At 70.8% G+C, this 27,206-nt stretch overlaps 4 protein-coding genes across 13 annotated transcripts; 2 read left to right on the top strand and 2 right to left on the bottom strand.

Annotated features, from left to right (window-relative positions):
* Positions 1-638: 638 nt before the first annotated feature.
* Positions 639-11,149, bottom strand: BCL3 (BCL3 transcription coactivator). Of its 2 annotated transcripts, none has more exons than XM_074857676.1 (12): positions 10,749-11,149; positions 10,479-10,650; positions 9,768-9,876; positions 9,238-9,442; positions 8,715-8,803; positions 8,352-8,429; positions 7,955-8,122; positions 7,224-7,317; positions 6,126-6,885; positions 3,439-5,028; positions 2,914-3,019; positions 639-1,869 (listed from the first exon to the last, which is right to left on the bottom strand). In XM_074857676.1, exons 1-9 carry the CDS (start codon positions 10,999-11,001, stop codon positions 6,440-6,442), a joined length of 1,614 nt encoding a protein of 537 aa, XP_074713777.1. In that variant the 5' UTR covers positions 11,002-11,149; the 3' UTR covers positions 639-1,869; positions 2,914-3,019; positions 3,439-5,028; positions 6,126-6,439. The 2 variants fall into 2 exon arrangements, with proteins under 2 accessions (XP_074713777.1, XP_074713778.1); XM_074857677.1 differs by having other exon boundaries at positions 3,439-3,778.
* Positions 11,150-12,171: 1,022 nt separating this feature from the next.
* LOC141938723 (cell adhesion molecule CEACAM1-like) lies at positions 12,172-18,752 on the bottom strand. 6 transcript variants are annotated; one of them, XM_074857671.1, is made up of 10 exons: positions 18,643-18,752; positions 17,090-18,234; positions 16,361-16,726; positions 15,402-15,677; positions 14,567-14,824; positions 14,132-14,407; positions 13,299-13,804; positions 13,157-13,215; positions 13,025-13,056; positions 12,172-12,943 (listed from the first exon to the last, which is right to left on the bottom strand). In XM_074857671.1, exons 2-10 carry the CDS (start codon positions 17,145-17,147, stop codon positions 12,633-12,635), a joined length of 2,142 nt encoding a protein of 713 aa, XP_074713772.1. In that variant the 5' UTR covers positions 17,148-18,234; positions 18,643-18,752; the 3' UTR covers positions 12,172-12,632. The 6 variants fall into 6 exon arrangements, with proteins under 6 accessions (XP_074713772.1, XP_074713771.1, XP_074713776.1 ...); XM_074857672.1 differs by lacking the exon at positions 18,643-18,752 and having other exon boundaries at positions 12,716-12,943; positions 13,299-13,398; positions 13,544-13,804; positions 17,090-18,330; XM_074857673.1 differs by lacking the exon at positions 18,643-18,752 and having other exon boundaries at positions 12,716-12,943; positions 13,299-13,398; positions 13,622-13,804; positions 17,090-18,330.
* LIPE (lipase E, hormone sensitive type) lies at positions 18,752-27,083 on the top strand. 4 transcript variants are annotated; one of them, XM_074857665.1, is made up of 12 exons: positions 18,754-18,883; positions 20,296-20,809; positions 21,272-21,362; positions 21,436-21,581; positions 21,734-21,919; positions 22,246-22,540; positions 22,722-22,949; positions 23,532-23,681; positions 23,920-24,194; positions 24,436-26,213; positions 26,318-26,454; positions 26,837-27,083. In XM_074857665.1, exons 2-10 carry the CDS (start codon positions 20,297-20,299, stop codon positions 25,699-25,701), a joined length of 3,150 nt encoding a protein of 1,049 aa, XP_074713766.1. In that variant the 5' UTR covers positions 18,754-18,883; position 20,296; the 3' UTR covers positions 25,702-26,213; positions 26,318-26,454; positions 26,837-27,083. The 4 variants fall into 4 exon arrangements, with proteins under 4 accessions (XP_074713769.1, XP_074713768.1, XP_074713766.1 ...); XM_074857668.1 differs by having other exon boundaries at positions 18,752-18,883; positions 21,302-21,362; positions 24,436-26,454; XM_074857667.1 differs by having other exon boundaries at positions 18,753-18,883; positions 23,538-23,681; positions 24,436-26,454.
* On the top strand, positions 26,081-26,926 carry CNFN (cornifelin). The gene is made up of 3 exons (XM_074857689.1): positions 26,081-26,213; positions 26,318-26,454; positions 26,837-26,926. The coding sequence occupies exons 1-3, from the start codon at positions 26,081-26,083 to the stop codon at positions 26,924-26,926; spliced, it is 360 nt and encodes a 119-aa protein (XP_074713790.1).
* Positions 27,084-27,206: the final 123 nt, after the last annotated feature.

Below are 27,206 nucleotides of genomic sequence, written 5' to 3'. Positions count from 1 at the left end.
GCCAGAATGAAGTAGAGGCTGGGAAAAAATGGAGGCCGAAAAGGGGTGGGAGGTCAAAACCGGGTGGGAGGCTGGAGGGAAGTAGAGGCCGGAGAAAAGTGGAGGCTGAAATGGTGTGGGAGGCCAAAATGGGGTGGGAGGCTGGATGGAATTAGAGGCCGGAAAAAAGTGGAGGCTGAAACAGGGCTGGAGGCTGCAGGGAATTAAAGGCTGGAAAAAAGTGGAGGCTGGAATACAGTGGAAGCCAAAAAGGGGTGGGAGGCCAGAATGAAGTAGAGGCCGGGAAAAAATGGAGACTGACACAGAGTGGGAGGTCAAACCTGGGTGGGAGGCTGCAGGGAAGTAGAGGCCAGAAAAAATTGAAACAATGCATGTCAATTCATAAATTATACCATTTTAAGTTTAATCTATAATAGAAAAATTAGGGAGATAAAAGATGCCCCATATGGTTTTAGTTTTGGGGAGGGAAAAAAAAAAAATCAAGTCCCCAGTGCTGCAGTGCAGAAGGCTACCAGAAGGGCCTGGCAGATTTAGTAACACTTTTGGGTGCACTGCAGGGGAACATGTTTTTATGTGTCTTGACTGTTACAGCTGAGAACCCAAAGACCAGCGACGCCATCAACTTCTGGAAAATGTGCTTTGGAAGGAAAGTGACTTTTTTTATTTTAAAGACAGTGAAAAGTCTTGTTGGTGATGACTTCTACTGCCAAGTACATCATTTTTTCATCATACAGCAATTTTTCATCAGCTTTTCTGCACTGGCAGCAAATTTGTCTTTTCTGCTGGTTTGCTGTGGAGTATTGTCCTGGTTTAACCAGGATAGGGTTAAGTTTCCCCAGCAGTGGGGGGGAGCTCTAGCCGGGTTATTCAGATACCATGCGGACGTCACATCCTGGCAGGTCACATTTTTCCTGGCGCGGGAGCGCGGTGCACTCGTGGTTTTGTACATCGTGCTTCAAACTGCTGTATTTGGTAGCTATTTTGCTCTGTTCATTGCTATCACTATTACTGTTATTGTTATTGTTGGTTGTGTTGCTATTGCATTGTTGTGTTAAACCTTCCCTTATTTCAGTCTTGGGGCTTTGTATTTCACTCCCTTTGTGGGGGAGGGGCAGCGGCCGCGTGGTCTCAGACCCCGGCAGGGGCTAAACCACCACAAGTATCTATCTGTAGTGCCCTTGAACTGCAATAACCCATCCAGGCTTTTCTTCACGTGACACAGGAGGTGACACCGGGAAAAAAGGAGGCAAAAAATTAACCTATTTGTCACAGCGTCCCAGCAGTGAAAAGACAGGGGAGGATTCCGCCAGAGGAGCCGTGCGGGGCTGGGCACCCAGGGAGCTCTGACCCCGGTTTCTCTCCCCTTTGCCAGGTACCGTGGAGACGCTGACACCTTGTGCTGCCGCCTCGCCTGCGCCTCAGGAGAGCCGGGGGACCCCTACCTCCCTTCTGCCCTCGGGAACGGGACCGGGAGAGACCCTCCACATGGGTTTAATCCCCGAGGGAAGAGGCCGGGTTCCCCGCTGGCAGCAGGACGACTCTCCTCCCTGCTGCCCGCAGCTCCTTGCTGGGGACAGCCCTGCCTGCGCCTGGCCGCTCCTCAGCCGTGCCAGGGGGGCCGTCGAGCCAAGGGGTGCTGCAGCCAGTCGACACCCCGGCTGAGCGCAGCTCCTGCTCCTCACAGCCGCAGAGAATCGTGGCTCTGGCTAATGCCGGCTCCAGACAGCGGACGCCCCGTCTCGCTCCAGCTCCTGCTGGCTGCAGGTCTGGCTCGGTGACGCTTCAGCTCTGCACTGAAACTCCGCTTGATTTCAGCTCTTTCTCCTCACGGGCTCCAGCTACCGGCAACAGCTTGGGCTTTTGACAAGGCTGTAAATCAATCACTGTCAGAACCTGAGCATTAGGACTAAACATCCTCCTTGCACATTCTCTAAGCATTCATTACTTTGTATTATTAATCAGTTCATAATTATTCTAAGCAGCGTACAAAGAATTGCTGAACTCGAAGAGGGCACGTAGGGTCTGAAAGGCGCGTTTCCCCCCAGAGACCACCTCAGACGTGGAGTTTGGCCTGGTGCACGCCGGCCTCCCGAGCTTCGGGGTCCCATGCCACCCCGACCCCCACCCCCTCCTGTCCCCCGCAGCCCCCAGGGCCCTCCCACACCCCTCCGCCTCTCACCTGCCTGCAAAACCAGCCAAACTGCATTCTGCTTTTGGCCCCTAAACCAGCCGCCTTAGCGCCTGTTTCTGAGCCCAAAAACCTGGCTGCTGAGCCTCTTCTCAAGTCCCAGAAATGCACGACTTGACCTCTGTTTCTGAGCCCAAAGCCATACAACTCCACCTGTTTCTGAGCCCCACAATCAGCCCCACGCGTCTGTTCTCAAGCCCCAGGAACGCAAAACGTTGCCTCCATTTCTGGCCCACAGCACAGCTCACCCCGTCTGCTCTCTGACCCCCTCCGCAGTCCCCACACGCGATGCCGAGGGGTGGTGGGGGGCAATGCAGCCACCCCACAGCCCTGCACCCCCAGAGCCCCACGGGCAGGTCTGGGAAGCGCTTAGGAATTGCAGAGGGCCCGGCCCCACCTCTCCGCGGGGCAGCACCAGCACAGGCAGGGCATCACTTCCTTAGTGCCGCTTCAGGTTTTCCTTCTCCAGCACCGTCAGCGCCGCACCCCAAACCCCCCAGGCTGAAGGACCCCCGTGGGGAGCCGTGCCCGGCCACGTCCCCTCCAAGCCCAGTGCAGCCCGGCCCCTCTCCAGGGCCATTTTCCCAGGGCCACGTTTCCCATTTTGCCCACAGGCCGTGTCTCCCCTCGGTGCCCGGTCACCCCCGTTCCCCGCGCATTACAGCCCCGCCCCCACGCAATCCCCGGGCTCAGAGGAGCCGCTTTCCCTGCCGAAGGAAACAAACCTTTTCCTCTCCAGAGGCAGAAGTACCTTGGATCTTGTGTTCGTCACCTTGGCTGACCAACATTTCCTCTTGTCTTTACCGCGGGCTCGCAGCCAGGGCAGTTCACCTGAAAAGAGGAGGGAAGCGTTACACGGCCCTTGTCTCCTCCCGCCGCTCTGCAGGGGGGGCCAGGGCACCGGGCAGGGGCTCTCCTGGAGGGGGGCGGTGGGGGCTCCCTGAGGGGTTGGCGTAGTGCTGGCAAGGACCTGGGTCTGGGTGGACCCGTGGGAAGGGGGAGGTCGCCCGCGGGGTGGGGGTCTGGAGCAGCTCGGGACCGTGCCGGAGGCGCAGGGCAGGGCTGTGGGGAAGGGGGGTCCGCGAGAGAGGAGGAGCGGAACCGGGGTCGGTCGCAGGCAGCCACGGTGCGCCCCCGGTGCCCCCCCTCCCCCTTTCCACGGCTCCAGGCTACCCCTCACCCCAGCGGTTCCTCACGCTCCCAGCACAGCTCCCCCGTCCCAGCGGGACCCCCCAGCCCCGAGCACGCACCTCCAGCCCCGGCTCTCCTTCCTCTGCGGTCGCGGTCACAGGCCCCGTCCCGGCAGGCGACGCTCGGCAGCAGCTCCGCTGTCCCAGACAGACCCTGCGCAGCCATCCCGAGCTGCACAGCCCCTGCTCCGCTCCAGTGCCTCGGATGGAGAGGGGCCATGGCTGTGAGCCCCGCGGCTGCACCTGGGACTTTCCGTCCCCAGCCTCCCAGTCCACAGCTGTAGCTGCTCGGGAACAGGAACCATCACCATCAGCCCCACCGGGGACAGCTGGGGCTGCCAGGGCAGCAGAGTGGGCCCCAGCTCCCGAGAGCAGCTTGCCCAAGGGAAAAGGAGAAGTCCTGGGTTGCACAAAAAAGAAAAAGGGTAAGTTTTAAGGGGAAAAGAACAAACTGACAGCTATGGGGAGCAACAAAAAGAAGAAAAACACCAGAGGATGACAGGGCAAAGGGGTGACTGGGAGGCACGGCCAGCCAAAAGCAGAAGGCCCAGTGGCACACAGAATCCCTGTCTCCCAGCACCACCCTCACGGGCCCCAGCCCTCTGCCCCAGACACACTGGGGACACCTCAGGGTGCTGTAGGAAAGGTCAGGAGCAGCCCGGGGACCTCATGCAGCCCTGAGAGGGGCTGACTGCCTCCTGGGATAATGGGAAATGCCACCAACAGCCCTGAGTGTCCAGAAACCCACAGCAGCCCTGTGAACAGTGCGGGAGTTCTCTGGGACCTCCCAGGGACCCAAAAAGGGTCTAAGAGACCTTGGGACCAGCTCCCACTCGCTCAGAAGCAAGAGGTAGCGCCCCCCTCCCTTGGGTACTGTCCTCAGGCCCTTCTCACGGAACGTGGAGGGACTGCAGGACCCGCAGCCACCAGGGTAAAGAAGAAAGCAACTCTTTATTAATTAATGCGCCTAACACCTGGGAGCGAGTCTGCCGCGAGGCTCGGTGCCGGGATGCTCACCCTTCCCCAGCGACCCCTTCAGAGTCATTACTGGAGCAGCCTTCATCAGTCTGGTGGGGAAGGGTCGGCTCCTGCTGCAGCCCTCGCTGCCACCAGGCAGTGAGCAGCTGTGAGCCTCCCGCCCTGCTTCTTCCTCTGGGGACAGGAGTCAGCTCTGTTCTTTGAGAGGAAGACGCCTGACCTCACCTGTTTGTTCCTCTGCCCTATCCCTCGACTAGGACTCTGCGGGAAACTTGCCCAGCTCTCAGGTCACCCGCCACCTCAGCAGTCTGACTTGGGGCATCGTGCCAGCCCGATACCAAACCCGGACCTCGGGTCAGAGCGCAGGGCCGAACGCCGGGCGGTCGGAAGGTTATCGTGGGGAGCCTAGCCGGGAGACCATTACGATCCACGAGCCAGCGACCCACAAAGCGGTTAACCTGAGAAGCTGCAGGCCTGAGCTGGGCTATGCTGCGTGCAGAGCTTCTCCTTCCAGCCCGGGCCGTGCTCTGCACATCCCTCGCTGACAAACGAACTCGGCCGACCGTCACAAAGGAGCCCGCACGCAGCTCCCACTTGGCACTGCTGATTACAGCACCTGCACGTCTTCATCGTAAAGTGGAGCAGCAGGTCTTCCTGTGAACATCCTCTTGTCTGATGACAGAAATCATGAATAGAACTATTTTCTTCTAAGAAAATTCTCTATGAGCTCTAAAGACCAAGACATCAGTGGAACCTCCCTACAGAGGGGATCTGCAGGGTACGCCGTGCCTGGATGGAAGGTCCCTCTGGTTCCGTGCAAATCAGAGTTCCCAGCACCTGAAGGACACAGAACTATCCACGCTAACCTCTTTTCCTTCTGCCATTCAGTTCAATCAATGGAATTTTAACCAATACCTCGTGCAGTGTGGGCGCCTTTCTCAACGGGATCAACAGCCCAAAGTTTATCATCTCAGGATTTAGACCCGTCTATTTAACAATAAGCTCTAAACCCTGAACTCTAGCTGAAAAACTGCAAATCTCGGGAACCCAGATGGTCGCTGGGGCTTCACAACTTACGGCTGAGCTTAGATTTTAAAACCTATGCCCTGCCTGATAATCGCCCCCCCCCCATTACTTGCCCCAGTTGATATAGAAATTACCTGCTGCCCCCTTTACTCACCCCCCTGTAGTTTTTCTTCCAGTTGCCCCAAGTGTTCCTAACTTTGATAATTTTTCTGTGTTTTACCCAGAAATTTGTGTCATTTGTTCCCTAATTTCCTCCCATATTCACCTGATTTTTCCCCAACTTGTCTTATTTTACCCCAAAGTAGTCCCCACCAAAACAGCCGGGGGAAAGTAGAGGCCAGAAATAAGTGGAGGGCAAGCCCTGGCAGGAGGCCAAAAAGAAGTGGGAGGCCGCAGGGAAGTAGAGGTTAGAAGAAAGTGGAGTGTTTCGGGGGGGACTGTTTCGGGGGGGACTGTTTCGGGGGGGGCGGGGAGCATTTGGGGGGGGCTCTTTCGGTGAGACTCTTTCAGGGGGGACTATTTCGGGGGGGCTCTCCGACCCTCGGGGACACCCTTGTTCACACACACCCCCCCACGCACCCGGAATCCTCGCCGAGCGCAGCACCGCCGCCGCCCGGCCCCGCCGCGGAGCCGCTTCTGCCCCCGGTCCCGCCGCTCCGCGCCGCCGACACGGACCCCGCGGCCCGCCCCCTTCCGGCTTTCCCCGGCAGCCGCCAGGCGACCGACCGCGCGGCCCCGCTCACCTTCTCTCTGCTGCTCCCTCGGCTCGCACCGGCCCCTCCGCGCCCCCTCCCCGTGCCCTCCGCCGCAGCCCCGGCCCTGGCTGTAGCCCCGCTCTCCCCGCCTCAGCGCCGCCCCCGAGGGTTTGTACCCAAAACCGCTTTAATTCGCCTGGTTACAGGACCGGCGCCTCCCCCGCCGGGGGGGTGTTAATGCTCGTGGATGGGGACGGGGGTCGCTCCCGGACGCCGGGGCCCTGGGCGGGAGAAGTCCGGGGGGGGGTCCCCGCTCCGGGGGGGTCCCCGCGTGTCCCCCTGGAGGCCGAGGGCCGGGGGCGTCACCTGCCCCCCCCCGCCTGGCCCCGCCCCTCCCGCGCGCGGAGCCGGGGGGGCTCGGGGGGGTGTTCGCCCCCTTCCGCCGGCGTCCACGATTGGTCCATCTGGGCTGCCTGCACCGGCCCCTGATTGGCCGGCGGGCCCAGCGAGACAATTGGCTGGTGGAAGGGCCGCGGCGCAAGGGGATTGGCTGTGGCCTCCCGGCCGGGGGACACCATTGAGTAGAGGCGGGCAGGGTCCAGGTGAGCATTGGCCAATGGCAGGGCGAGGGCAGGGCCACCGGCACATCCCATTGGCTGTCCGCCGCCACCTTCATGCTTCACCCCCAGGCAGGGCCCCAGACCTTGCACCCCATTGGCCGTCTCAGCGGAGTCCGCCCTCTGATTGGCCGCGGTGGGGGTCCGGGGGGGGCTGCGGGAGGCCGGGGGGGACCCGGGGGAGGACGGCCCTGGGGGGGACAGCGAGGCAGTCAGGGAGGACCCCCAACCCCCCCGGGGACCTCCATCTCCCGGGGACGCCCCAGACCCCCTGAGGGACCCGCTGGGACCTCCAGGACCCCCAAGGACCCCTCAATGCCCCCCCCCAGACATCCCCAACTCCCCCCTGGAGCCCTCTCCAGGCTCCCCACGAACCCCCCCACCACTCAAGACCCCCAGTGACATTCCCCGAACCTCGGGGCCCCCCTTTCCCCCCCCACCAGAGACAACCCCCAAAAGCCTTGATGCCCCCCTTGACCCCCCCCAGTGCCCTGGAACCCCCAACCTGATAGAGCCCCTCCCCCCTCACCGTTGGGTGCCTGGGGGGGCCCATCGGGGAGGGGTGGGGGGCTGGAGGGGGCAGTGGGGGGCCGTGAAGCCTTTCCCCGGAGGATGTCGATGACCTGGGGGGAGGCCGGAGTCAGCACAGGGGAGCCCCTCCAAACCCCCATGCACCCCAAAACCCACCTCTGCAATCCCCCGGTCCCCCCAGTGCATCCCCAGATCCTTCCCCAGCACCCCCTACCGTGTCCCCCCATGTCCCCCCAAATCCCCCTGTAGCCCAAACCCCTCCACTGCACCCCAAACCCCAGCACCCTGCCCCCCCGCATCCCAGCCCCCCATTGCACCCCAAACCCCCCCATTGCACCCTACCCGTGCACCCCAATCCCCCATTGCACCCCAAACCCCCACTACACCCTTCTCCTGCACCCCAACCCCCCCATTGCACCCCAAACCCCCATTACACCCTTCTCCTGCACCCCAACTCCCCCATTGCACCCCAAACCCCCCACTACACCCTTCTCCTGCACCCCAACCCCCCCACTGCACCCCAAACCCCCATTACACCCTTCTCCTGCACCCCATTACCTCCACTGCACCCCAACCCCCCGTTGCAGCCCACTCCCACACCCCAACTCCCCCTTCGCACCCTAATCCTGCACCCCAATGCCCCATTGCACCCCAACCCCCCCATCGCACCCCCCTCCTGCACCCCCAACCCCACACTGCGCCCCCTGCTCCCCCGCCACAGGCCCCCACCTGCCGGCTGCTGGCCACGGCCAGGGGGGTGTCGTTGTGGTAGTTCTTGAGGGCGCAGTCGGCGCCGCTGCGCAGGAGCAGCCGCAGGACCCCCAGGAGCCCCCGTCCCGCCGCCGCGTGCAGCGCCGTGCACCCCGCGTACGACTGGGCGTTGACGCTGGCGCCCCGCTGCCGGCACCCCGGATCAGCCCTGGGACCCCCGGCCCCCGCTGCATCCCCACCCCCCAAGCCCCCCAATGTCTCACAGCCCCCCCACTGCCCCCCACTCAGCGTCCGCAGGCCCCCCAATTTCTCACAGCCCCCCGCAGCCCCAACGCCCCCGCAGCCCCCCAAAGCGCCCCCCTTCCCCCAAGCAAGTCGAATGCCCCAAAGCCCCCAGAGACCCCCCAGAGCCCACCTGGATGAGCAGCTCGGCCATCTCCAGGCTGTTGCTCTCCACCGCGTGCAGCAGCGGCGAGCGGCCGCTCTTGATGTCCTGGGGGAGCCCGGCGGGCAGGGGGGCTGAGGGGGCGCCAAACCCCCCCCCGACACCCGCCCTGCCCCAGCCCCTCTGGGCCCCGCTTCCCCCAGGGCCCCTGAAGCCCCTCAGCCTCCTCCAACGTCCCCACACCAACACAGCCCAGACCCCCTGAATGCCCCCCCCCAGGGCCCTCCAAAAGCCCTCTAAGCCCCCCAGGACCCCCTGAGCTCCTCCCCCCCCCCCCCCCCCATGGAGCTCTGCCTCCGTGCCCCCAGCCCCCCAGGGCCCCTCGAGCCCTACCACGGCGTCGACATCGGCCCCGTGCTCCAGCAGCAGCAGGACGCTCTCGCGGGCGCCCGAGCTGACGGCCACGTGCAGCGGGGTCAGGCCTGGGGAGCAGTACCGGGGTGTCGGGGGGGGGGGGGGCCCAGCCCCCTGAGCCCCGCCCCAAGCCCCAGGTCCCATGCAGGTTTGGGGCAGCACAGCCTGTTTGGACAGCCCCATTGGCCCCTGCTGTGCCATCCACTGCACCCCCCTTTCCATGCCCCCCCGCTGTCCCCCCTTCTGTGCCCACCCATGGCCCTCCCCATTTCAGTGCTCTCCATCGCACACACCCCCCTTCTGTACTCCCCCATTTTGCTCCCCCCGTTCTGTGCCCACCCATCGCCCTCCCCATCTCGGTGCTCCCCCCATCGGGCCCCCCCTTCCTGTGCCTCCCCGCTCCTGCGTGCCCCACCGCCGTGCCCCCATCCCCCCATTCCCATGCCCCCAGTTCGGGGTGCCGCAGCACGGGGACCCCAGCCCGCTGCCCCGGGGTGCTCACCCTCGTAGTTGCGGGCCTGCAGGTCGGGGTCCCCCCGGGGCCCGGGGCGCAGCAGCTCGCGCAGGCAGCGGGGGCTGCGGCTCTCGCAGGCCAGGTGGGCGGCCGTGCGCCCCAGCCGGTCCAGCGCCATCGGCGAGGCCCCGTGTGCCACCAGCAGCCGCACCAGCCCCGGCTGCCCCGTGATCACTGCCAGGTGCAGGGGGGTCTGCGCAGGCGTGTCAGGGCGTGTCAGGGCGTGCCCGGGCGCGCAGGCTTCGGGCAGGCACCGGGGGCGCGCGAGGGCGTGCGCCAGCCGTGCGAGGGGGCTGCGACGCACGTGCGAGGGGCGCAGAGGGGCGCGGGACGCGGGGCGGGGGCGCGCGGGGGTGCCGGGGGCGCCCCAGGCTCCGCGGGACGGGTGCGAGGGGTGTGCGAGGGGCGAGCAACATCCAGCTCCCCCGTGTCTCCCCCCCCCCACCCCGTGTCCCACCACGGCCCCATGTCCCCACCCCACACCTCGCTCCCCACGTCGCGCCCCACGTCGCCCCCACCTGCCGCAGGCGGTTGTAGACGTCCAGCTCCTGCCCCCCCTGCAGGAACAGCCCCACCAGGCGCCGGGCGGCCCCCACGGCCCCCTGGGCCACGGCGATGTGCAGCGCCCTGGGAGGACACGGGGGACGTGGGGTCACCGGGGGTCACGGGCCTGCGGCGCCCTGGGGGAACGCGGGGTCACGGGGGGACGTGGAGGGTCGCGGGGGGGGGTGTCGCCGTCTCCAGGGAGGAACCAGCGGTTTGGGGGAGACGCGGGACACGAGGGGACGCGGAGGGGGGGGTGTCACGGGCACCTGGGGGGGAGGGGCAGGAGGAAACCGCCCCTCCCCCCCGCGCTTCCAGTAAAGGGGCGGGGCCGGGGCAGTGACGTCACGCGGCGGCGGGCGGGGCCGGGGCAGCCCGGCAGGGCCGGGGATTCCCCGCGGGGGGCGGGGGGGGGCAGCGAGGGGTCCCCGAGGGGGGTCCCACGGGAGGTCATTGGGGGGTCCCCGCTGGAGGGTCCCCACAGGGGTCCCGCGGGAGGGGGGGTCCTAACCAGGGCGTCTGCATGGGGAGGGGGCCCGCTGGGGGGTCCCGGCGGGAGGCTCATTATGGGCTTCCCACGACAGGGTGTCCGTCGGGGGGTCGCCGAGGGGGTCCTCCTGGGGGGCCCCTATTGAAGGCACCCCACGGGGGGGGGGGGGGTCCCACGGCAGGGGTCCTCGACTCACGTGTCACCGTCCTCGTCCTGCCCGGTAGCGGCGGCGATATCGGCGGCCAGTTGGGTCTCGGGGGGTCCCAGCAGGGCCAGGGGCGCGGGTGGGAGGGCGAGGACCCCCGGGGGGGCCGCCAGCCCCGCTCCGGACCCCCCCAGCAGCGGCAGCGGCAGCTCCCCCCGCAGCCCTGCGCGGCGGGTGTCAGTGGAGGGACCCCGGCGTCCAGGGGACCCGCACCCCCACCCCGCCCTCCGGGCCGTCCGCGGGGGGGGGCGGGGGTCTCACCTGAGAAGAAGGCGGCAGGCGGGGGGTGGAAGCCGAGGCCGAGGCCGGGAGGGGGGCAGGCGGTGGGGGGTGGCGCGGGGGGGGCGCCGCGGGGCGCTTTCCCCGGGGGGGGGCCGCGCCCCGGGGGGGGCCCCTCCATCACCCCCTGCATCGCCGAGCGCCGCTTCCGCAGCGGCAGCGACGCCTCGGGGGGGCCCGGCCCGGGGGGGGCCCCGCGCCGCGTCCGCAGGTCCACGGGCAGCTCCTCCGCCATGGGGGGGGCCGGAGTCCCGTGTGTGTCCCCCCCCGGACGCCTGGGTCCCCCCCGGACGCCGGGGTCCCCTCCCGGACGCCTGGGTCCCGCTGCGGAGCGGAAGCGACCCCGGGACTTCCCCGCCGGCAGCGACGGGACTTTCGGGGCCGCCTCCGCCGGGGGGGGCCCCGGGGCCGCCCCCCCCCCGCCCCGGCCCCGCCCCCGCCCCGGGGACCCCTGGGGGGCGGGGGGTTCCCCGCGAGCGGCCCCGCCCCTGGGCGGGGACCAGGCCGTCCGGGTGCGGCACCGGTCCTCCCGCATCCCCCGCCCCCAGCCGCCCCCCCCCCCCCTCGCGCCCAGGGGGGGGCCCCGCGTCCCGCACCCCCCACGCGTGAACACGCCTGCAGACGTGCGCCGGCCACAGCCCGCCCCGCACCGCGTGTCCCGCACACGCGTGTGCACACGCGTGTGTCCCGGGCTGACCCCGGGGCCCCCCCGGCTCCGCCCCGGCGACTTTACCAGAAACCGCCCGGAAAGTCCCGGCGCTGCCGCGCGCCCCCCGCACACGCGTGTGCCCGGCGCTGCCGCCCCCGCCGGGGTCCCCGCGAGCGCCCCCCGGGACACACGCGCCCGCGCACGCCCGCCCCCGGCCCCGCCGCCCCATGACTCAGCCCCGACGGGTTTGGCGTCTCGGGGCGCGTCTCCCGTGGCCATGGGGCCCCCGTGGGCCGGCGAGCTGCAGCCCCCCGCTGCCACGGGACCCCCCGGCACCGCGTCCCCCCCGGCCTCGCCCGCCGCGACCTTCCCCGGCACGCCCGCGCCCACCGGGGCGCCGGCCTCGGGGCCGGCCGGGCCCCCCCCGTTCCTGGCCTGGGTGGTGGCCGGGGCCCTGGTCGGGGTGCTGCTGGCCGGGGCCCTCGGGGCTGCCCTGGTCCACCGGCGGGTCCGGCCCCGCACGCCGCGCCCAGGGTAAGGCCGCCCGGACGCCGGGGTCCCCCCCCGCCCCCCCAACGCCGGGGTCCCCCCGGTCCCCCGCCCTGAACAGCTTCCCCCGTCCACCGTGGGTGCTCTGCCCCTCCCGCCCGGACCCCGCGGTTCCCCCCCAGCCTCCCTCCCCGGACGCCGGGGGGTGTCCCCCCCCCCGAACGCTGGGCCCCCCCCCCAAGCTCCCCGTGGCTCTTTGCAGGGACGCGAGGAGCGGCCCAGAGGGAGGGAGGAAGCCCGCGGCCTCCCGCGAGGGTGAGCACTGGACCCGGACGGCGGGGACCCCCCCGGACTGCGCGGCCCCCCGGCGGACGCCTGGGTGTCCCCCGGACGGCGGGGCCCCCCCATCTCCGCGCGTCCCCCCAGGGGAGGAGGCGCCGATCTGCGAGGGGGCGCCCGCCCCGGCGCTGCGGCCCCGCCCCCCCGAGCCGGCCCCGCCCCCCCCGTGAGCCGGCGCCGCGCAGGGGGGGGGCGGGGGCCAGTCTCGTGGTGCCCCCGACACCCCCCCGACACCCCGGCATTAAAGCGTCGCCGCCTCCGCCCGCCTCGTCCTCCTCGGCCCGGGGGGTGCGGGGGAGCGCGGGGGCCCGTCCTCGGGGGGAGCGGGGGGCAGCGCCGGGGCAGGGTTAGGCTGGGGTTAGGCTGGCTTAGGCAGAGTTGAACCAGCCTTAGGCCGGACGCGAAGGAGAAAGTTCCACCAGGGGCGGTGGGACGCGGGACGTCGAGCGGGTCACACGCGCGTGCGAGGGGCTGCGCGTGCATCGCGCCAGGATCTCTCCTCCCGTCGCCTCCTTTATTTCGAAGCGTCCCCACACGGGGCAGCCCTGAACCCCGGGACCAGCCGGGGGCCCCGACCCCGCTGCGGCCCCTATTTCCGCCTGACCTCGGAGTAGACGGTGCCACCGTCGAGGCGGGGGGCGCTGTGGGGCGCCGGCCCCCCCGGGGTGCTGAAGGTCAGGGTCGAGTACTTGACCTCCTCCTGAAAAAGGCAGCACTGCGTGTCGGGGACCCACAGCCTCCTGCCGGAGCCCCCCGAGATTGCCCAGAGCCTCCCCCTTACCGTGCTGTCCACACCGTCTGCAGCCGGGGCCTCTGTGGGGCAGAGGGGGGGTGAGATGAGCCCGCCAAGGCTTTGGGGGTCCCCGTGACACCCCGAGACACGGGGAGGGGGCTGGGGGTGCAGAGGACTCACCGCGGGGGGCGGCGCTGGGTTTGGCTCCGTTGAGGTTGAGAGAGGTGGGAGCAGAAGACCTGGGGGTAGAGGGGAGCCCTGAGCGGGGACTGGGGGTCCAGGGGGGATCCTGGGGGGGCCCAGGGGGACCCAGCCCCGTTACCTGCCGACGCGGCGCCAGAGCAGGTACCCAGCGGCCGCCAGCAGCAGCAGCCCCAGCAGCGTCCCCAAGACGATGCCGGCGATGGCCCCGCTGCCGAGACCTGGGGGGAGGCGGAGGGGCGCCCCCAAAGAGGGGGGCCCCGGCAGCGAGGGAGCGGGGGCGCCCACCGCCAGAGCCTGCCGCATTGGGGTCCCGCCGTGCGGGGCGGTGACCCCCCGTGCCGGGGCCCCCCCGCTCCCACTCACCCTCTTCCTGCAGCAGCAGCACAGAGGCCTCGGCGGCGCGGCCCAGGGCGGGGTTGGTGGCCCGGCAGCGGTACTCACCGGCCTGGCCGGGGTCCCCAAAGTCAAGGCGCAGGCGGCTGCCGGTGGCCAGGCTGGCGTTGCCGCGGGCCCAGGCGAAGAGCGGCGGAGGAGCGGCGGCGGCGGCGCAGAGCAGCTCCAGGCGGGACCCCAGCCGCAGCCACAGGGGTCCCGGCGGGGTGACGGTGACGCCATCGGGACCATCTGCGGGGGAGAGGGGTGAGGGGTCGTGGGGAGGGGCGAGGGGACATCGGGGACGTGGGGACAGGCACAGTGTGGGGCCGGGTCAGGGACAGCACGGGACACACGGGGACGGGGACAGACACGGGTCACGAGGGGCGGTGACAGCGTGGGGGGACGGGGACAGGGACACAGGACAGCGATGGCATGGGGACACGGGGACAGGGATGGACACAGGACGCAGGGATGGGGATGGCACGGGGGATGGGGACAGAGGACAGACACGGGGATGGCGCAGGGGACGCAGGCACAGGATGGTGCGGCGGACACGGGGACGGCGTGGGGACTCACAGACGACGGTGATGGTGGCGTCGTCGCTGCGGTTGGCGCTGATGGCGTTGCTGACCTGGCACGCGTAGGCACCGGCATCACCCCGCTGCACCGGCCGCACCGTCAGCGTGCGGTTGTCTGGGGACAGGGACAGGCGGCCGCCAGCCGCCACCGGCGCCCCGTCGTGCAGCCAGGCCACGGTCTCGGTGCCGGGGGGGCTGCGGCAGCTCAGGGTGACGGTGTCGTTCTCCGTCACCGTCGCGTTGTCCGGCGTCACCGCCGGCTGCGTCAGCAACTCTGCGAACAGACGGGCGCAGGGGGGTCAGAGGGTCCTGGCTCGTGTGGTGCCCTTGCACCCGCACCCCCACAGCTCCCCCCTCGCCGCACGGCGCGGTGGCAGGGACGGTGGTGGCGGCAGCGGCGGGGACAGTGGCACAAGCGCCCCTGGCTACTCACCCCAGACCCGCAGCTCCAGCCGGGAGCTGTTCCGGCCGCGGCCACTGTGGGGGTTCAGGGCCTGGCAGACGTAGCCCCCCCCATGCACCAGGGACAGGCGGTCGAGGACCCAGGTGGCCCCGGGGTGCCGGGTCTCCCCAAAAAACCAGGTGTAGTGGGGGGCCGGGACAGCGGCAGCGGCGCAGGTCAGCGTCAGGGGGGACCCGGCCGGCAGGTCGAGGGGCCCCGCTGGGGTGACAGTGACGGCGTCGGGACCGTCTGCGGGGGACAGGGGTCAGGGGCAGCACCGGGGACGGGGGCGACGGCACAGGGACTGATGTGGGGACAGGGGTGACACAAGGTCGTGGAGATGGGATGATGACGGCACTGCTGACACGGGGACAGACACAGGGACGGTGGGGGGGGACGGTGGGATGGACAGGGGGATGGTGTGGGGACAGGGGCGGCACAGGGTTGCAGGGATGGGGACAATGACAGCACTGGGAGATACAGGGACAGCCTGGGGACATGGGGACGGACACGGGGAGGGCGCTGGGGATAGCATGGGGGACATGTGAACAAGCGCAGCAGAGGGTCATGGGGACAGGGCTGACGACGGTGCTGGGGACAGGGGGACAGAGACAGGGACAGCCCAGGGACGTGGGGACAGAGATGGGGCTGACGGTGGGGACAGGGGATAAAGGTGGGGTCAGCACTAGGGACGTGGGGACAGACACAGGGACAGCGCGAGGGACGTGGGGACAGACACGGGGCACTGAGGACACGGGGACAAACAGGGGTTCGGTGCTGGGGACACGGGGACGGCGCAGGGGATGGGCACGGCGTGGGGACTCACAAACGACGGTGACGGTGGCGGCGTCGCTGCGGTTGGTGCTGATGGCGTTGCTGACCTGGCACGCGTAGGCACCGGCATCACCCCGCTGCACCGGCCGCACCGTCAGCGTGCGGTTGTCTGGGGACAGGGACAGGCGGCCGCCAGCCGCCACCGGCGCCCCGTCGTGCAGCCAGGCCACCGTCTCGGTGCCGGGGGGGCTGCGGCAGCTCAGGGTGACGGTGTCGTTCTCTGTCACTGTCGCGTTGTCCGGCGTCACCGCCGGCTGCGTCAGGGGGACTGTGCAGGGGACAGACAGTGTCACCGGGGCCTGAGGACTCCAAGGAGGGAGACAGGGACGGTCGGGTCGGGATCGGGTCGGCGCTGCCCCAAGTGCGCCCCGACTCTGGATGCTCCTCCCTCCCACCGTCACCCCGTCTCCGTCCTGAAAGCCCTGAGGAGCGAGGCTGCCCCCACGCCCCATCCCGAAACCCCGAGGCGCAGTTCTGTCCTCGTGTCCCCATCCCAAACCCCGCCGGGGGGGGCACAGGTTTGTCCCCACGCCCCCACGCGGAAACCCTGGGGCTCGGCCCTGGCCTGACACCCCGCGGGGCCTCGTCTCCACGCCCCGGGTGCGCGACACCCTGGGGGGAACACGCAGTCCCCGGCTGTGGTGGGCCCCAGCCCCCCTGTGCCCGGGCAGCACAGGAAGGCGGAAGCGCAGCGAGCGGTTAATGATTCACCGGGTGCCACCAGCGGGGGAACGGGACGGGGACGCCTCTGGCACCCCGAAATGGCGCAGCAAGCAGGGGCGTAGGGTGGCCAAAGGCCGCCGGGCGCGTCGCGGTCCCCACCCTCCCCGCGCCCTTCGCTCGGGGGTTTCGGCGCTCGCTGGGGCAGGACGGCGGCCGAGAGGACGGACGGACGGACGGCAGTCGCCCCGGAAAGGGCCCGGCGGGTCCAGGGGCGCGGCGGGGACTCACCGTGGACGACCAGGCTGGCGCTGGCGCTGGCGCTGGCCGGCTGCCGCACGGCCACGGTGTAGGCGCCGCTGTCGTTCAGGCGCAGCTGGCGGATGCACATGGAGCAGTCGGCGGCGCCCGTCTCCCGCCCGGTGTGCGCCGACCCGTTCAGCTGCCCCAGATCCGGCTCCGCAAAGTAGGTGAAGATCTCGAAGGCCAAGTCGGTGCTGGGCGCCCGGTACCAGGAGCAGGACAGGACCCTGCCGGGCGCTGGCTCCAGCACGAAGGTGACGTCGCCCCCGGCCCGGGCGGCCGCGGGGTCCTGGCGGATGGCGAAGGGGGGGGCCTGGCCCCGTGCCGGCGATGGGCAGGAGAGCAGGAGGGCAGCTGCGGGGGGAGGAGACAGCGTCAGCCCCGGGGGACACGTCCCCGGAGGGTTTTCATGGTGGGATGGGTATAGACCCCCGAGGCTGGAGAGGACCCTAAGACGGACCCCCCAGGTGAACCCCAGGACAGAGGGGACCCTGCAGGGGACCCCAGATGGAGCCTGGGGGGAAGGGGAGCCCGAGAGGGAACCCCAGGTGGGTCCCAGAACAGAGGGGACCCCGCAGTAGACCCCAAGGAGACCTGGGAGTGGGGATGAACCAAGAGAGACCCCAGGGGAGGTCCTGGGAGACGGAGGGGACCCCTGAGGGACCCCAGGGAGGCCCCGAAGGCAGAGGGGCCCCACCATGCCCCACTGCCCCCCACCTGTCAGGACGGTGGCGCCGCAGGGGCTCCGCCGGGGGCCCGGCGCTCGGTGGTTCATGGCAACTCGCCGGACGCTCGGGTCCTCCGCTGCGGCAGCCGTGCCCGTGGCCGTGCCTGGTGAGAGGGAGGGGACAGCCCGGCCCTCCCTGGGGGACGAGCTTCCCCACACCAGCCCCGTGGTGGCACGTGTGCCAGGACCTGCCAACGTCACCACGGCGGGGAGCCCGGGGTGCCCTGGCACGGCCGCGGCCCCTCCCTGGGGAAGGGACCCCCCCCAGGGGCACCGCTGGACTGGGGCTTGGGGTCAAAGCACAGGGGGGCTGCCATCGGGGTGCCCCGACGGGTCCCCAGACCGGGGCCTGTGACGGGGGTGCCCCAGGAGGCTGCGAGGCGGATGGGGATGGAGGCGGAGACGGTGTGGGGACATCGGGACAGCACAGAGGGGACAGGGAACAGCATGAGGGACCCGGGGACAGGGATCGACACGGGGAGAGATGGGGACAGCACAGGGATGGGGACAGGGACAGCATGAGGGACATTGGGACAGGGATGGACATAGGGACAGGCATGGGGATGGGCGTGGGGACAGGGATGGACACGGGGACAGCGCGGGGGGGACGGGGATGGTGGGGGGAAAGGGGACAGGCACGAGGACAGGGAGGGTGGGGGCAGGTGGGACAGGGCCGGCCGTGGGGACACGGTGGGGCCAGGGACACCATGGCATCACCCCAGCTCCAGTGGGGAGGGGACGCCCCCCCTGATCCCGGTGACATCAGGGCCTGCGGCCGGGAGCGAGGGGGGGCCAGAGCCCATTTTGGGGGTGGGGGTGTGGCGAGGGCGGGCGGGTATCAACCCCCCCAGGTACTTCCCGGCAGCGCCGCCTCACGTCGGGGGGGTCGCGGGTGCTGGGGGGGAATAAAGGTGCGGCAGGTCCCCCCCCGGGACAAAATGGCTCCGGCGCTGCTGCTGCTGCTGCTGCTGCTGCCGCTGCTGGGGGGGGTCCCCGCCGCCCCCCGGCCCCCCCAGAGCTTCCCAGGGGTGGGAGATGCCCGCCGGCATCGCCCCCCCTTGGCGATGCTCCCACCGAAGTCTGGGGGTGCTGACGGCATCGGCGGCCTGGCAGCCCCCCCGGGACGGCCGTGTGCCTGCGAGAGAGAGGGTGAGGGAGCGCGGGGGGCGGGGTGGGGCGTTCGGGGGACCCCTCTGACCCCCCGGCCCCCTCTGCCTCCCCAGGGTCCTCTCGCGCCCCCCGGAGCCGCTGGCGGGGACGGTGCTCCCGGCGCTGCCGCCCGCGCGCCCCCACCAAGGGGCTCTCCCTGCCCCTCTAGGGACCCCCGCGACCACCGGACCTGCAGGGCACCCCCGAGCCTCGGACCGCCCTGGACGCCGCCGCTGACCGCCCCGACGCCTCGGCACCCCCCGTGACCCCCCGTGACCCCCCGCAAGCCCGGGTCGGACACCCCCGCGCTCCCCAGGGCCTCCCGGTGCCCCCCCGACCCCCTTTAGCTACCCCTACCCCCGACCCCCCGTGACCCCCCCGACCCCCCTCTGACCTCGGGGTCACGGTGTCAGGGGTCGCGACCCGCCCAATAAAGGCCTCAGCAAAGCGCCGACTCCGCCGCGCCGGGTCAGGGGTCGCGACCCCGCGGGGACGCGCCGGGGGTCGGGGTCAGCGCGCATGCGCGGCCGGGGGCGGGGGGGCGGTGGCGGTTGCCAGGGCGACGCGCGCGGCACCTGACGGCGATTGGACAAGACGCGTCACGTGGCCGGAAGCGGCGGGGCGGTGGAGCGCAGGTGGGAAAAGAGGCGGGGGGTGGGGGGAGGAGGGACCCGAAATGGGGGTGGGAAAGGGGGGAGAAAGGGGCCGCTGCGGGGGGCCGCGGGCTCCACGGTCACCCAGACACCCCCCTGTGCCCCCCTCGGTCATCCAGATACCCCCCCTGTGCCCCCCACGCCCCCCCCGTGCCCCCCACAGTCACCCAGACACCCTCCTGTGCCCCACGGCCCCCCTGTACCCCCCCGGTCACCCAGACACCCCCCCCCCGTGCCCCCCCTGGTCACCCAGACACCCCCCTGTGCCCCACGACCCCCCCCGTGCCCCCCCCCCCATCACCCAGACAGCCCCCTGTGCCCCACGGCCCCCCCGTGCCCCCCACAGTCACCCAGACACCCCCCTGTGCCCCACGGCCCCCCTGTGCCCCCCCCGTCACCCAGACACCCCCCTGTGCCCCACGGCCCCCCCGTGCCCCCCCGCTCACCCAGACACCCCCACAGCCCGCTGTCGCTGTGCCCTCGGCCCCAGCGCGGGTTGCACGGGGATGTCTCTGTCCCAGCAGCCGCCCCTGTCCCCGTGCCCCCTGCCCCGCTGTCCCCTGCCCCACTCCCTTGCTCAACCCCAGCCGGCCCCTGCCCCAGACGCCCCGCTGGGGCCCTCGAGCTGCCCCTGCCAGGGGGTGCTGGCGCCCCGCGGCCCTTCCCCGTCCCCTCTGCCCCACTTGCTCGGCCCGTCCGGCCCCAGGCGCCTCCCAGGGCCCCCCAGAACCAGCCCCTGCGAGTCCCATGTCCCTCGCTCCTCCCTGAGGTGGAGCCGGCGCTTTATAACGGGGCACCGGCACCCCGGAGCTGATCCTCACCCCCCTGCCCCACTCTTTGGCCCCATAACTGACCCTCAGCCCCCATAACCCTCTCTCACCCCCCTGTCCCACTCCTTTGGCCCCATAACTGACCCTCAGCCCCCATAACCATCTCTCACCCCCCTGTCCCACTCCTTTGGCCCCATAACTGACCCTCAGCCCCCATAACCATCTCTCACCCCCCTGCCCCACTTCTTTGGCCCCATAACTGACCCTCAGCCCCCATAACCATCTCTCACCCCCCTGCCCCACTCTTTGGCCCCATAACTGACCCTCAGCCCCCATAACCATCTCTCACCCCCCTGTCCCACTCCTTTGGCCCCATAACTGACCCTCAGCCCCCATAACCATCTCTCACCCCCCTGCCCCACTCTTTGGCCCCATAACTGACCCTCAGCCCCCATAACCCTCTCTCACCCCCCTGCCCCGCTCCTTTGGCCCCACAGCCCTGCCCAGCCCCGGCTGCCTCCCGGGGACCCCCGTGCCAGCCCCCCAGCCTCCCGCTCCTCCTGGGGGCACAGGGGCCAGTTCATAAGGGGGTGAGGGCGCCCCCTGACCCTCCCGCTCCGGCAGCATGGACGCCCGGCCGCTCTTCCAGTCGCTGCAGGCGCTGGCAGACGACAACGCCTCCTTCTTCCAGCGGAGCGGCACCGAGAGTGGCCGCCGCTTCGCTGCCGCCTTCGCCGCGCTGCGGGAGCATGGCCGGCGCCTGGAGCCGGCCCTGCGGCACTTCGCCCGCCTCTACCACCGCTTCGACCTGGACGAGGCCACGCCAGGCAACGGCTACCGCAGCCTGGTGCAGACCGCGTGCTGCTGCCTGGCCCACGCCGTCCACAAGAGCCGCTACGTGGCCGCCCACCGCCGCAGCGTCTTCTTCCGCGCCGGGCACAACGTGGCCGAGCTGGAGGCCTACTGCGCCGCGCTGGCCCAGCTGCGTGCCCTGCTCTGCCTGGCCCAGCGGCTGCTGGCCCAGAACCGCCCCGGCTGCCTCTTCCCGCCCGAGGAGGACGGCCTGAGCGAGCTGGTGCTGCGCGAGTACAGCACCATGCACAACGGCTGCTTCTACGGCCGCTGCCTCGGCTTCCAGGTGACCGTGGGGACGTCAGGACAGGCCGGTGGGGGGACGTGGGGGTGGGTCTGGACCGGTGGGACGCGGGGACACACTGGCACGGGGGATTTGGGTCGGTGGGACAAGGGGACGGGTTGATTGGCGCGGGGACGTGGGGCCTTGGGCTTGTGGTGGAGAGGGGCAGGGACATGGGGACACGGTGCCTCGAGGCAGGGGACGTGTGAGGATGTGCTGGGACACGGCGTTGCGCTCACGCGGTGCCTGGGGCTGCGGGTGTGCCGGGACACGGGGACGCAGTGAAATGGGGACACATCCCAGGGGGTTGTGTTTGCACGAGGCAGGGGTCACAGGCGTGTGGGACACGGGGCGTGGGGGCACGAGGAGCACGGGGACAGGCGCGGGTTCCCACGGTGCTGGCCTTGGACGGGCGGCCCGTGGGGACACGGGGACGGGCAGTGACAGGCGGTGCCATCTCCACAGTTCGCCCCTTCCATCCGCCCCTTCCTGCAGACCATTGCCATCGGCCTCGTCTCCTTCGGGGAGAACTACAAGCGCAACGACATGGGGCTGGGTGAGTGCCGGGGGGCTGGCGGGGGGGTCCCGGGTGCCAAGTCCACCCTGTCACCCCCCCTGTCCCCCCCCAGGGGTGGCGGCCGGGTCCCTCTTCACCAGTGGGAAGTTCGCCATTGACCCCGAGCTGCGAGGGGACGAGTTTGAGCGCCTGACACAGAACCTGGACGTGCATTTCTGGAAGAGCTTCTGGAACCTGACGGAGACCGAGCTGCTGGCGGTGAGCAGGGGCTGGGACCCTCCCCGGGACCCCCCGGGCACGGCGCTCGGCTGGGGGGCACGGGGGTCCCACTGCGGGGGGCAGAGGGAGGGGGCTGTCTGCTATGGGGCAGCCCAGGGGGACCCGCACCCCCTGACCCCCTCTCTCTGCAGTCGGTGGCCAGCATGACGGCCACGCAGGTGGGGGTGTGCCGGGCGCTGACGGTGCCCCCCGAGCCCCTGGAGCTGCCGCTGGCGGCCGACCCCTCGGTCACCGTCACCATCGCCCCCCCGGTGGCCCACACCGGCCCAGGCCCCGTCCACATGCGGCTGCTCTCCTACCAGCTGCGCGAGGGGCAGGTGAGGGCGGGGGGGGCACGTTGGGGGGCACCCACAGGGGGGATGGGGGGAGGACACACCTGCTGAGGGAAGCTGTTTGCTGGGGGGCACGGGGTTAACCCACCGTGGGGGGCACAGTGGGGTGTCCCTGTTGTGGGGGGTCCCTGGGGGTGCGTGGGGCAGGGCTGTCTGCTGGGGGGGACACACTGTGGCGCGTGCTGGGGGGGTCCCTGCCGCGGGGGTGTGGGGCAGGGCTGTCTGCTGGGGGTCGTGCTGGGGAGGGGGGCAGGGGCAGGCGCCAGGGTCCCCTGCAGTGGGCGGGGCTCATCCTGCTCCCCCCTCCCCAGGACAGTGCGGCGCTGAGCGCCCTGACACGCACCGAGGGGCCGCGGGCGCCGCTGCGGTGGTGGCGGGGGCCCCCCCTGCCCCCCTCGCCCGCCCTCCTGGTCCACTTCCACGGGGGGGGCTTCGTGGCGCAGACGTCCCGCTCCCACGAGCCCTACCTGCGGGGGTGGGCCCGCGAGCTGGGCGCCCCCATCCTCTCCGTGGACTACGCCCTGGCCCCCGAGGCCCCCTTCCCCCGGGCGCTGGAGGAGTGCTTCTACGCCTACTGCTGGGCCCTGCGCAACTGCCGCCTGCTGGGTCAGACCCGGGGGGCAGCGGGGCGCAGGGGGGTGTGGGGGCTGCTGCGGGGCGGAGGATGTGGGGAACCCCCTGTAAGAGCTGATTGGGGGGGGCCCTGCCGTGGGGGGTCAGACCCCGGCCGCATGGCTGCCGCCCCCCCCGTGCTGCCGCCGGGGTGACCCCGCCCGTCCCGCCGCAGGCTCGACGGCGCAGCGCGTGTGCCTGGCGGGCGACAGCGCGGGCGGCAACCTCTGCCTGACCGTGTCGATGCGCGCGGCCGCCGTGGGGGTGCAGGCGCCCGATGGCATCATGGCGGCCTACCCCGTCACCCTGGTGCAGGCCGCCGTGTCCCCCTCCCGCCTGCTGACGCTGCTGGACCCGCTCCTGCCCCTCGGCGTCCTGTGCAAGTGCCTCAGCGCCTACGCAGGTGGGGGCACAGGGGAGATGGGGGGCACGCGGAGGATTGCAGGGACATGGGGGCTGGGGGAGAAGAGGGGCCGGGGGGACGTGGGGGCCTGGGGGAGTCGGGGGACATGGAGGAGACATGGGGGGCTGCAGAAGACAGGGCTGGGGGATGTGGGGGTTGGTTTAGGGGGGGACATGGGGGGCTGGGGGAGGTGGGGGATCAGGGGGACACGGAGGGGACATGGGGGGCTGGGGAAGGTGGGGGATCGGGGGGACACGGAGGGGACATGGAGGGCTGGGGAAGGTGGGGGATCGGGGGGACATGGGGGGCTGGGGAAGGTGGGGGATCGGGGGACACGGAGGGGACATGGGGGGCTGGGGAAGGTGGGGGATCGGGGGACACGGGACATGGGGGCTGGGGAAGGTGGGGGATCGGGGGGACACGGAGGGGACATGGGGGGCTGGGGGAAGAAGGGGGACACAGGATGGTAGGGGGAGACTGGGGGGACACGGGACATGTGGGGCAGGGGCAGCCCTCGGGCGCGCTCCCCCACCCCGCCCCAGCAGGGCTGCTGAAGCCAGTTGGGGACCCCCTGCCCCCCAGGGACAGAGGGGGAGGCCGAGCCCCCCACCCTGGAGACCCTCAGCCCCACGCGGCTGCTGCGCCGTGACACAGCCCTGCTGCTGCGCGACCTGCGCCGGGGGGCGGCCGCCTGGCTGGGCGGTCTCTTCCGCGGGGCCCCCCCTCACACCGGTAAGGCAATGGGGGGAATGGGTGGACGGGGGAGGGCGAACCCTGCCCCGCGCCAGCAGGTTTGGGGTGCTGGGGGCGCCGGGGGTGGGGATCTGGGGAGACGGAGGTGGTGGGGACATGGGGTGTAGGGGTGGGACACTGGGAGTTTTGAGGGACATGGACGAGGTGTTGGGGACCCCGGGGGGACTTGGGGACACCGGAGGAGGGGATTTGGGGTCCTCACACCCCCACCCCACAGACTCGGCACGCAAGAGCATCTCGGAGGCGGCAGGGGGGCTGCGGGAGGAGCAGCCCCCCCCCAGCTCCCCCCTGGGGGCTCCCCCCAATGGCGAGGGGACCCCCAAGGACGGGGGGGACGCACTGGAGTACCCGGACGAGTTCCAGCCCCTGCGCAGCCGGGGGCCCCCCGCCTGCTTCGACCTGCCTCCCGCCCCCCTGGCCAGGAACCCCTACATGTCCCCACTGCTGGCCCCCGACGGCATGCTGGGGGCGCTGCCCCCCGTCCACCTGGTGGTGAGTACCCCGAGACCCCCTGCCCTCCCCACGGGTCCCCCAAGCCCCTGACGTGTCCTGACAGACACCCCCACGTTCCCCCGACAACCCCTCGCCCATGGATGCCCCCACGTCCCCACCGATGTCCCGCGTCCCCTGACACCCCCGCGCTCCATGTGCCCACGTCCCCACTGCCTCCCGTGCCCCCCACATCCCCACCTCCCTCTGACCCCCCCGTGACCACTCGTGCCCCCGCCCCCAGGCCTGCGCGCTGGACCCGATGCTGGACGACTCGGTGGCGCTGGCCCGGCGGCTGCGGGCGCTGGGGCGGCCGGTGACGCTGCAGGTGGTGCCCGACCTGCCCCACGGCTTCCTCAGCCTGGGCCCCCTGAGCCCCGAGACCCGCCAGGCCACCGCCATCTGCACCCGCCTCATCCGCGACATCCTCCAGCCCCCCAGTGCCCCCCCCGACGGCCCCCGCCGCGGGTCGCTGCTGCTGCGCCCCCGCAGGGACAGCCTGGCCCCACAGGACGGTCTCCGCCGGGGGTCACTGCTGGCGGGCCCCCGCAGGGACAGCCTGGCCCCACAGGACAGCCCCCGCCGTGGGTCGCTGCTGCTGGGGGCACGGCGAGACAGCCTGGCCCTGCAGGACAGCCCCCGCCGTGGGTCGCTGCTGCTGGGGCCCCGCAGGGACAGCCTGGCCCCACAGGACAGCCCCCGCCGTGGGTCACTGCTGCTGGGGGGCCGCCGGGAGAGCTTGGTGACACACGGTGTGGGGGCCACGGCAAACCTCGGCTCCCCGGCTGCAACGACCCACAGTGTGGGGGATGTGGGGGGCCCTGGAGCTGCCCCGGCCCACGGCTCAACGGCTGCAGCCGACCCCAGCGTGGGGGGCACATCGACCCACGGCTCTGCAACCGCCCCGACCCATGGCGGCAGCGCTCCACCTGTGACCAGCCCTAGCACGGCCCTGACCCACGGCACCAGGGTCGAAGGTGACGGCGCTGCCCCGACCCATGGCACCAGCACTATCCCGACCCACGGCACCGGGGTCGAAGGCGATGGCGCTGCCCCGACCCACGGCACCGGGGCCACCTCGACCCACGGCACCAGCGCTGCCCCGACCCATGGCACTGGGGCCACTTTGACCCACAGCAGTGGCACCACCCTGACCCACAGCACTAGGGCTGGACTGACCCACGGCGACGGCACCGCATTGACCCACACGGACAGCACCGCCCTGACCCACGGCACCGGGGTTGCACTGACCCACGGCGCCGCCCGGAACCACGGGACCACGGCGCTCCCGTCCCACGGTGCGGGCTCCCTGCCGGGCCCCGAGGCCGACGACGGCCCCCGGCGCCCCTCGGCGCAGCCACCCCCGTGCTGCGGGGCCCTGACGGAGGGGGGCGCCCCCAGCCGCCCGGACCCCGGCGCCCCCCGGCCGCCCCCCGGTCGGGGGCGCAGTGCGGCCCAGCCGCTCGCCCGCCGCCCCAGCGGCCCCGCGGGGCGCGAGGTGGGGTCCTGAGTCCCCGGTGCGGGGAATAAAGACCGGCTGACACCACGGCGGCCTGCCTGCGCGGCGGGGAGGGGTGGGGCGGGCGGGCGACCCACCGGGAGCAGCCCCCCTGAGCCCCGCGCCGTGGCCCCCGCAGTCCCCGTAGCCCCCACCCCGCTGCCTCCTGCAGCTGCCCCCATACACGGGGAGCCCCGCTGCTTTCCGGGCCCCCTCCCCCAGGGGTCGTGGGGCGGGTCCGTGGGGCGGGCTGGGGAAGCGGGACGCGCCCGACACACGACCCACGCGAAGGGTGGGGCCCCGCCCCCCCCCGCCCCAGGGCTCCGAGGGATCCAGGCATCCAGGGCAGCCGCTCCTCCTGCGTGGGGACCCGCGGGCGCCCCGCAGCCCCATGGACTGCCCCGCGGCCTGCCCCACGGCACGCCCCGTCCTGACACAGCCACCCCCCGCGCCCCGATCCTGCCAGGCGCTGCCCCAGGACTGGGGGTCGGGGCTGTGCGACTGCTGGCTCGGCGACGGCATTGGTGAGTGGGGGGACACGGGGTGGGCGGCGACAGGGCTGCCGGGGGATGCCCCACGGCCCGTACCCCGCCGCGGGGCACCCCCTGACCTGACCTGTCTCCCCCAGGGCTGTGGGGCACGGCCTGCCCCTGCCTGCTGGCCTGCCGGCTGGCGCGGGCAGCGGGCGAGAGCGGGCTCCTGCCCTGCCTGCCCGGGGCGATGGTGGGGCTGCGCACCCTCCTGCGCCAGCAGCTCCGGATTCGGGTATGGCCCCGGGCAGGAGCTTGGTGGTCCCCAGCAAGGGCAGGGGGTTGGGGGATCCCTGGGGGGGAGCAGGGCAGGGGGAAGGTTTGGCTGCTCCCCTAACCCAGGGCTGAGGGGTTTGGGGATTGCCATGAACAGCAGGATTTGGGGGGGGTTCTGGGGAGGGTTTGGGGTGTCCCCCCCATCCCAAGGGCAGGAGGGTTTGGGGGTGTCCAGGGCGGGGAGTGTTCTGTGTGGGGAGCAAAGGGGTTGGAGTGTCCCCTCTGCCCAGGGCAGGAGGGTTTGGGGGGGGACAGGAGGGTTTGGCATCTCCAGGGGGAATGGGAGGCCTGGGGGCAGCGCGAAGGGTTTTGGGACCCGACCCGACGCCCCATTTCCCCAGGGCTGCGTGCTGGAGGACTGGGCGGCCGTCTGCTTCTGCTGCCCCTGCGCTGTCTGCCAGATGGCCCGCGAGCTGCGGGTCTCCTGCTGAGCCCAAACGGGGGGGTATTTGCCCCAATAAACGGGGTGAGGCACCCCCAGGACAGCAGAGACACCCTAGAAGAGGGAGATTTCACCCCAAAGTGGGGCTATTCACCCTGAAATGTGGCACGTCCCCCCCAGCCCCCTAATAAACATCCTGACCCCCCACCCCTGTGTCCTGGCTGATTTCAAGGACAGGCTGGGGGGCAAATGGTGTTTATTAACCTCCCCCCCCAACAGCCAGGGGGGGTGTGTGCAAAACAGAGTGCAACGAGGCGATCCCCCCCCCC

This window comes from Strix uralensis, unplaced genomic scaffold, assembly GCF_047716275.1.
Source record: "Strix uralensis isolate ZFMK-TIS-50842 unplaced genomic scaffold, bStrUra1 scaffold_258, whole genome shotgun sequence".
Taxonomy (NCBI): Eukaryota; Metazoa; Chordata; class Aves; order Strigiformes; family Strigidae; genus Strix; species Strix uralensis.
Note: the sequence above shows the minus strand (reverse complement) of the source record. Positions and strands in the feature narration are given on the sequence as shown.

Bases quoted from the DNA above. Each gene is read 5' to 3' on its own strand.
- CNFN (XM_074857689.1), top strand. From the start codon at position 26,081: ATGGACTGCCCCGCGGCCTGCCCCACGGCACGCCCCGTCCTGACACAG. The intron at 26,214-26,317 runs GTGAGTGGGGGG...TGTCTCCCCCAG, and splicing joins CTGGCTCGGCGACGGCATTG to GGCTGTGGGGCACGGCCTGC. The intron at 26,455-26,836 runs GTATGGCCCCGG...CCATTTCCCCAG, and splicing joins GCCAGCAGCTCCGGATTCGG to GGCTGCGTGCTGGAGGACTG.
- LOC141938723 (XM_074857671.1), bottom strand. From the start codon at position 17,147: ATGAACCACCGAGCGCCGGGCCCCCGGCGGAGCCCCTGCGGCGCCACC. The intron at 16,727-17,089 runs GTGGGGGGCAGT...CTCCCCCCGCAG, and splicing joins CGGCGCCACCGTCCTGACAG to CTGCCCTCCTGCTCTCCTGC. The intron at 14,825-15,401 runs GTGAGTCCCCAC...TGTCCCCCGCAG, and splicing joins CGCCACCGTCACCGTCGTTT to ACGGTCCCGACGCCGTCACT.
- BCL3 (XM_074857676.1), bottom strand. From the start codon at position 11,001: ATGGCGGAGGAGCTGCCCGTGGACCTGCGGACGCGGCGCGGGGCCCCC. The intron at 10,651-10,748 runs GTGAGACCCCCG...CCCGCCGCGCAG, and splicing joins GCCTGCCGCCTTCTTCTCAG to GGCTGCGGGGGGAGCTGCCG. The intron at 6,886-7,223 runs GTGAGGGGGGAG...TGTCCCCCCCAG, and splicing joins GCCCCCCCAGGCACCCAACG to GGCCGTCCTCCCCCGGGTCC.
- LIPE (XM_074857665.1), top strand. From the start codon at position 20,297: ATGGACGCCCGGCCGCTCTTCCAGTCGCTGCAGGCGCTGGCAGACGAC. The intron at 22,541-22,721 runs GTCAGACCCGGG...GTCCCGCCGCAG, and splicing joins GCGCAACTGCCGCCTGCTGG to GCTCGACGGCGCAGCGCGTG. The intron at 24,195-24,435 runs GTGAGTACCCCG...CCCCGCCCCCAG, and splicing joins TGCCCCCCGTCCACCTGGTG to GCCTGCGCGCTGGACCCGAT.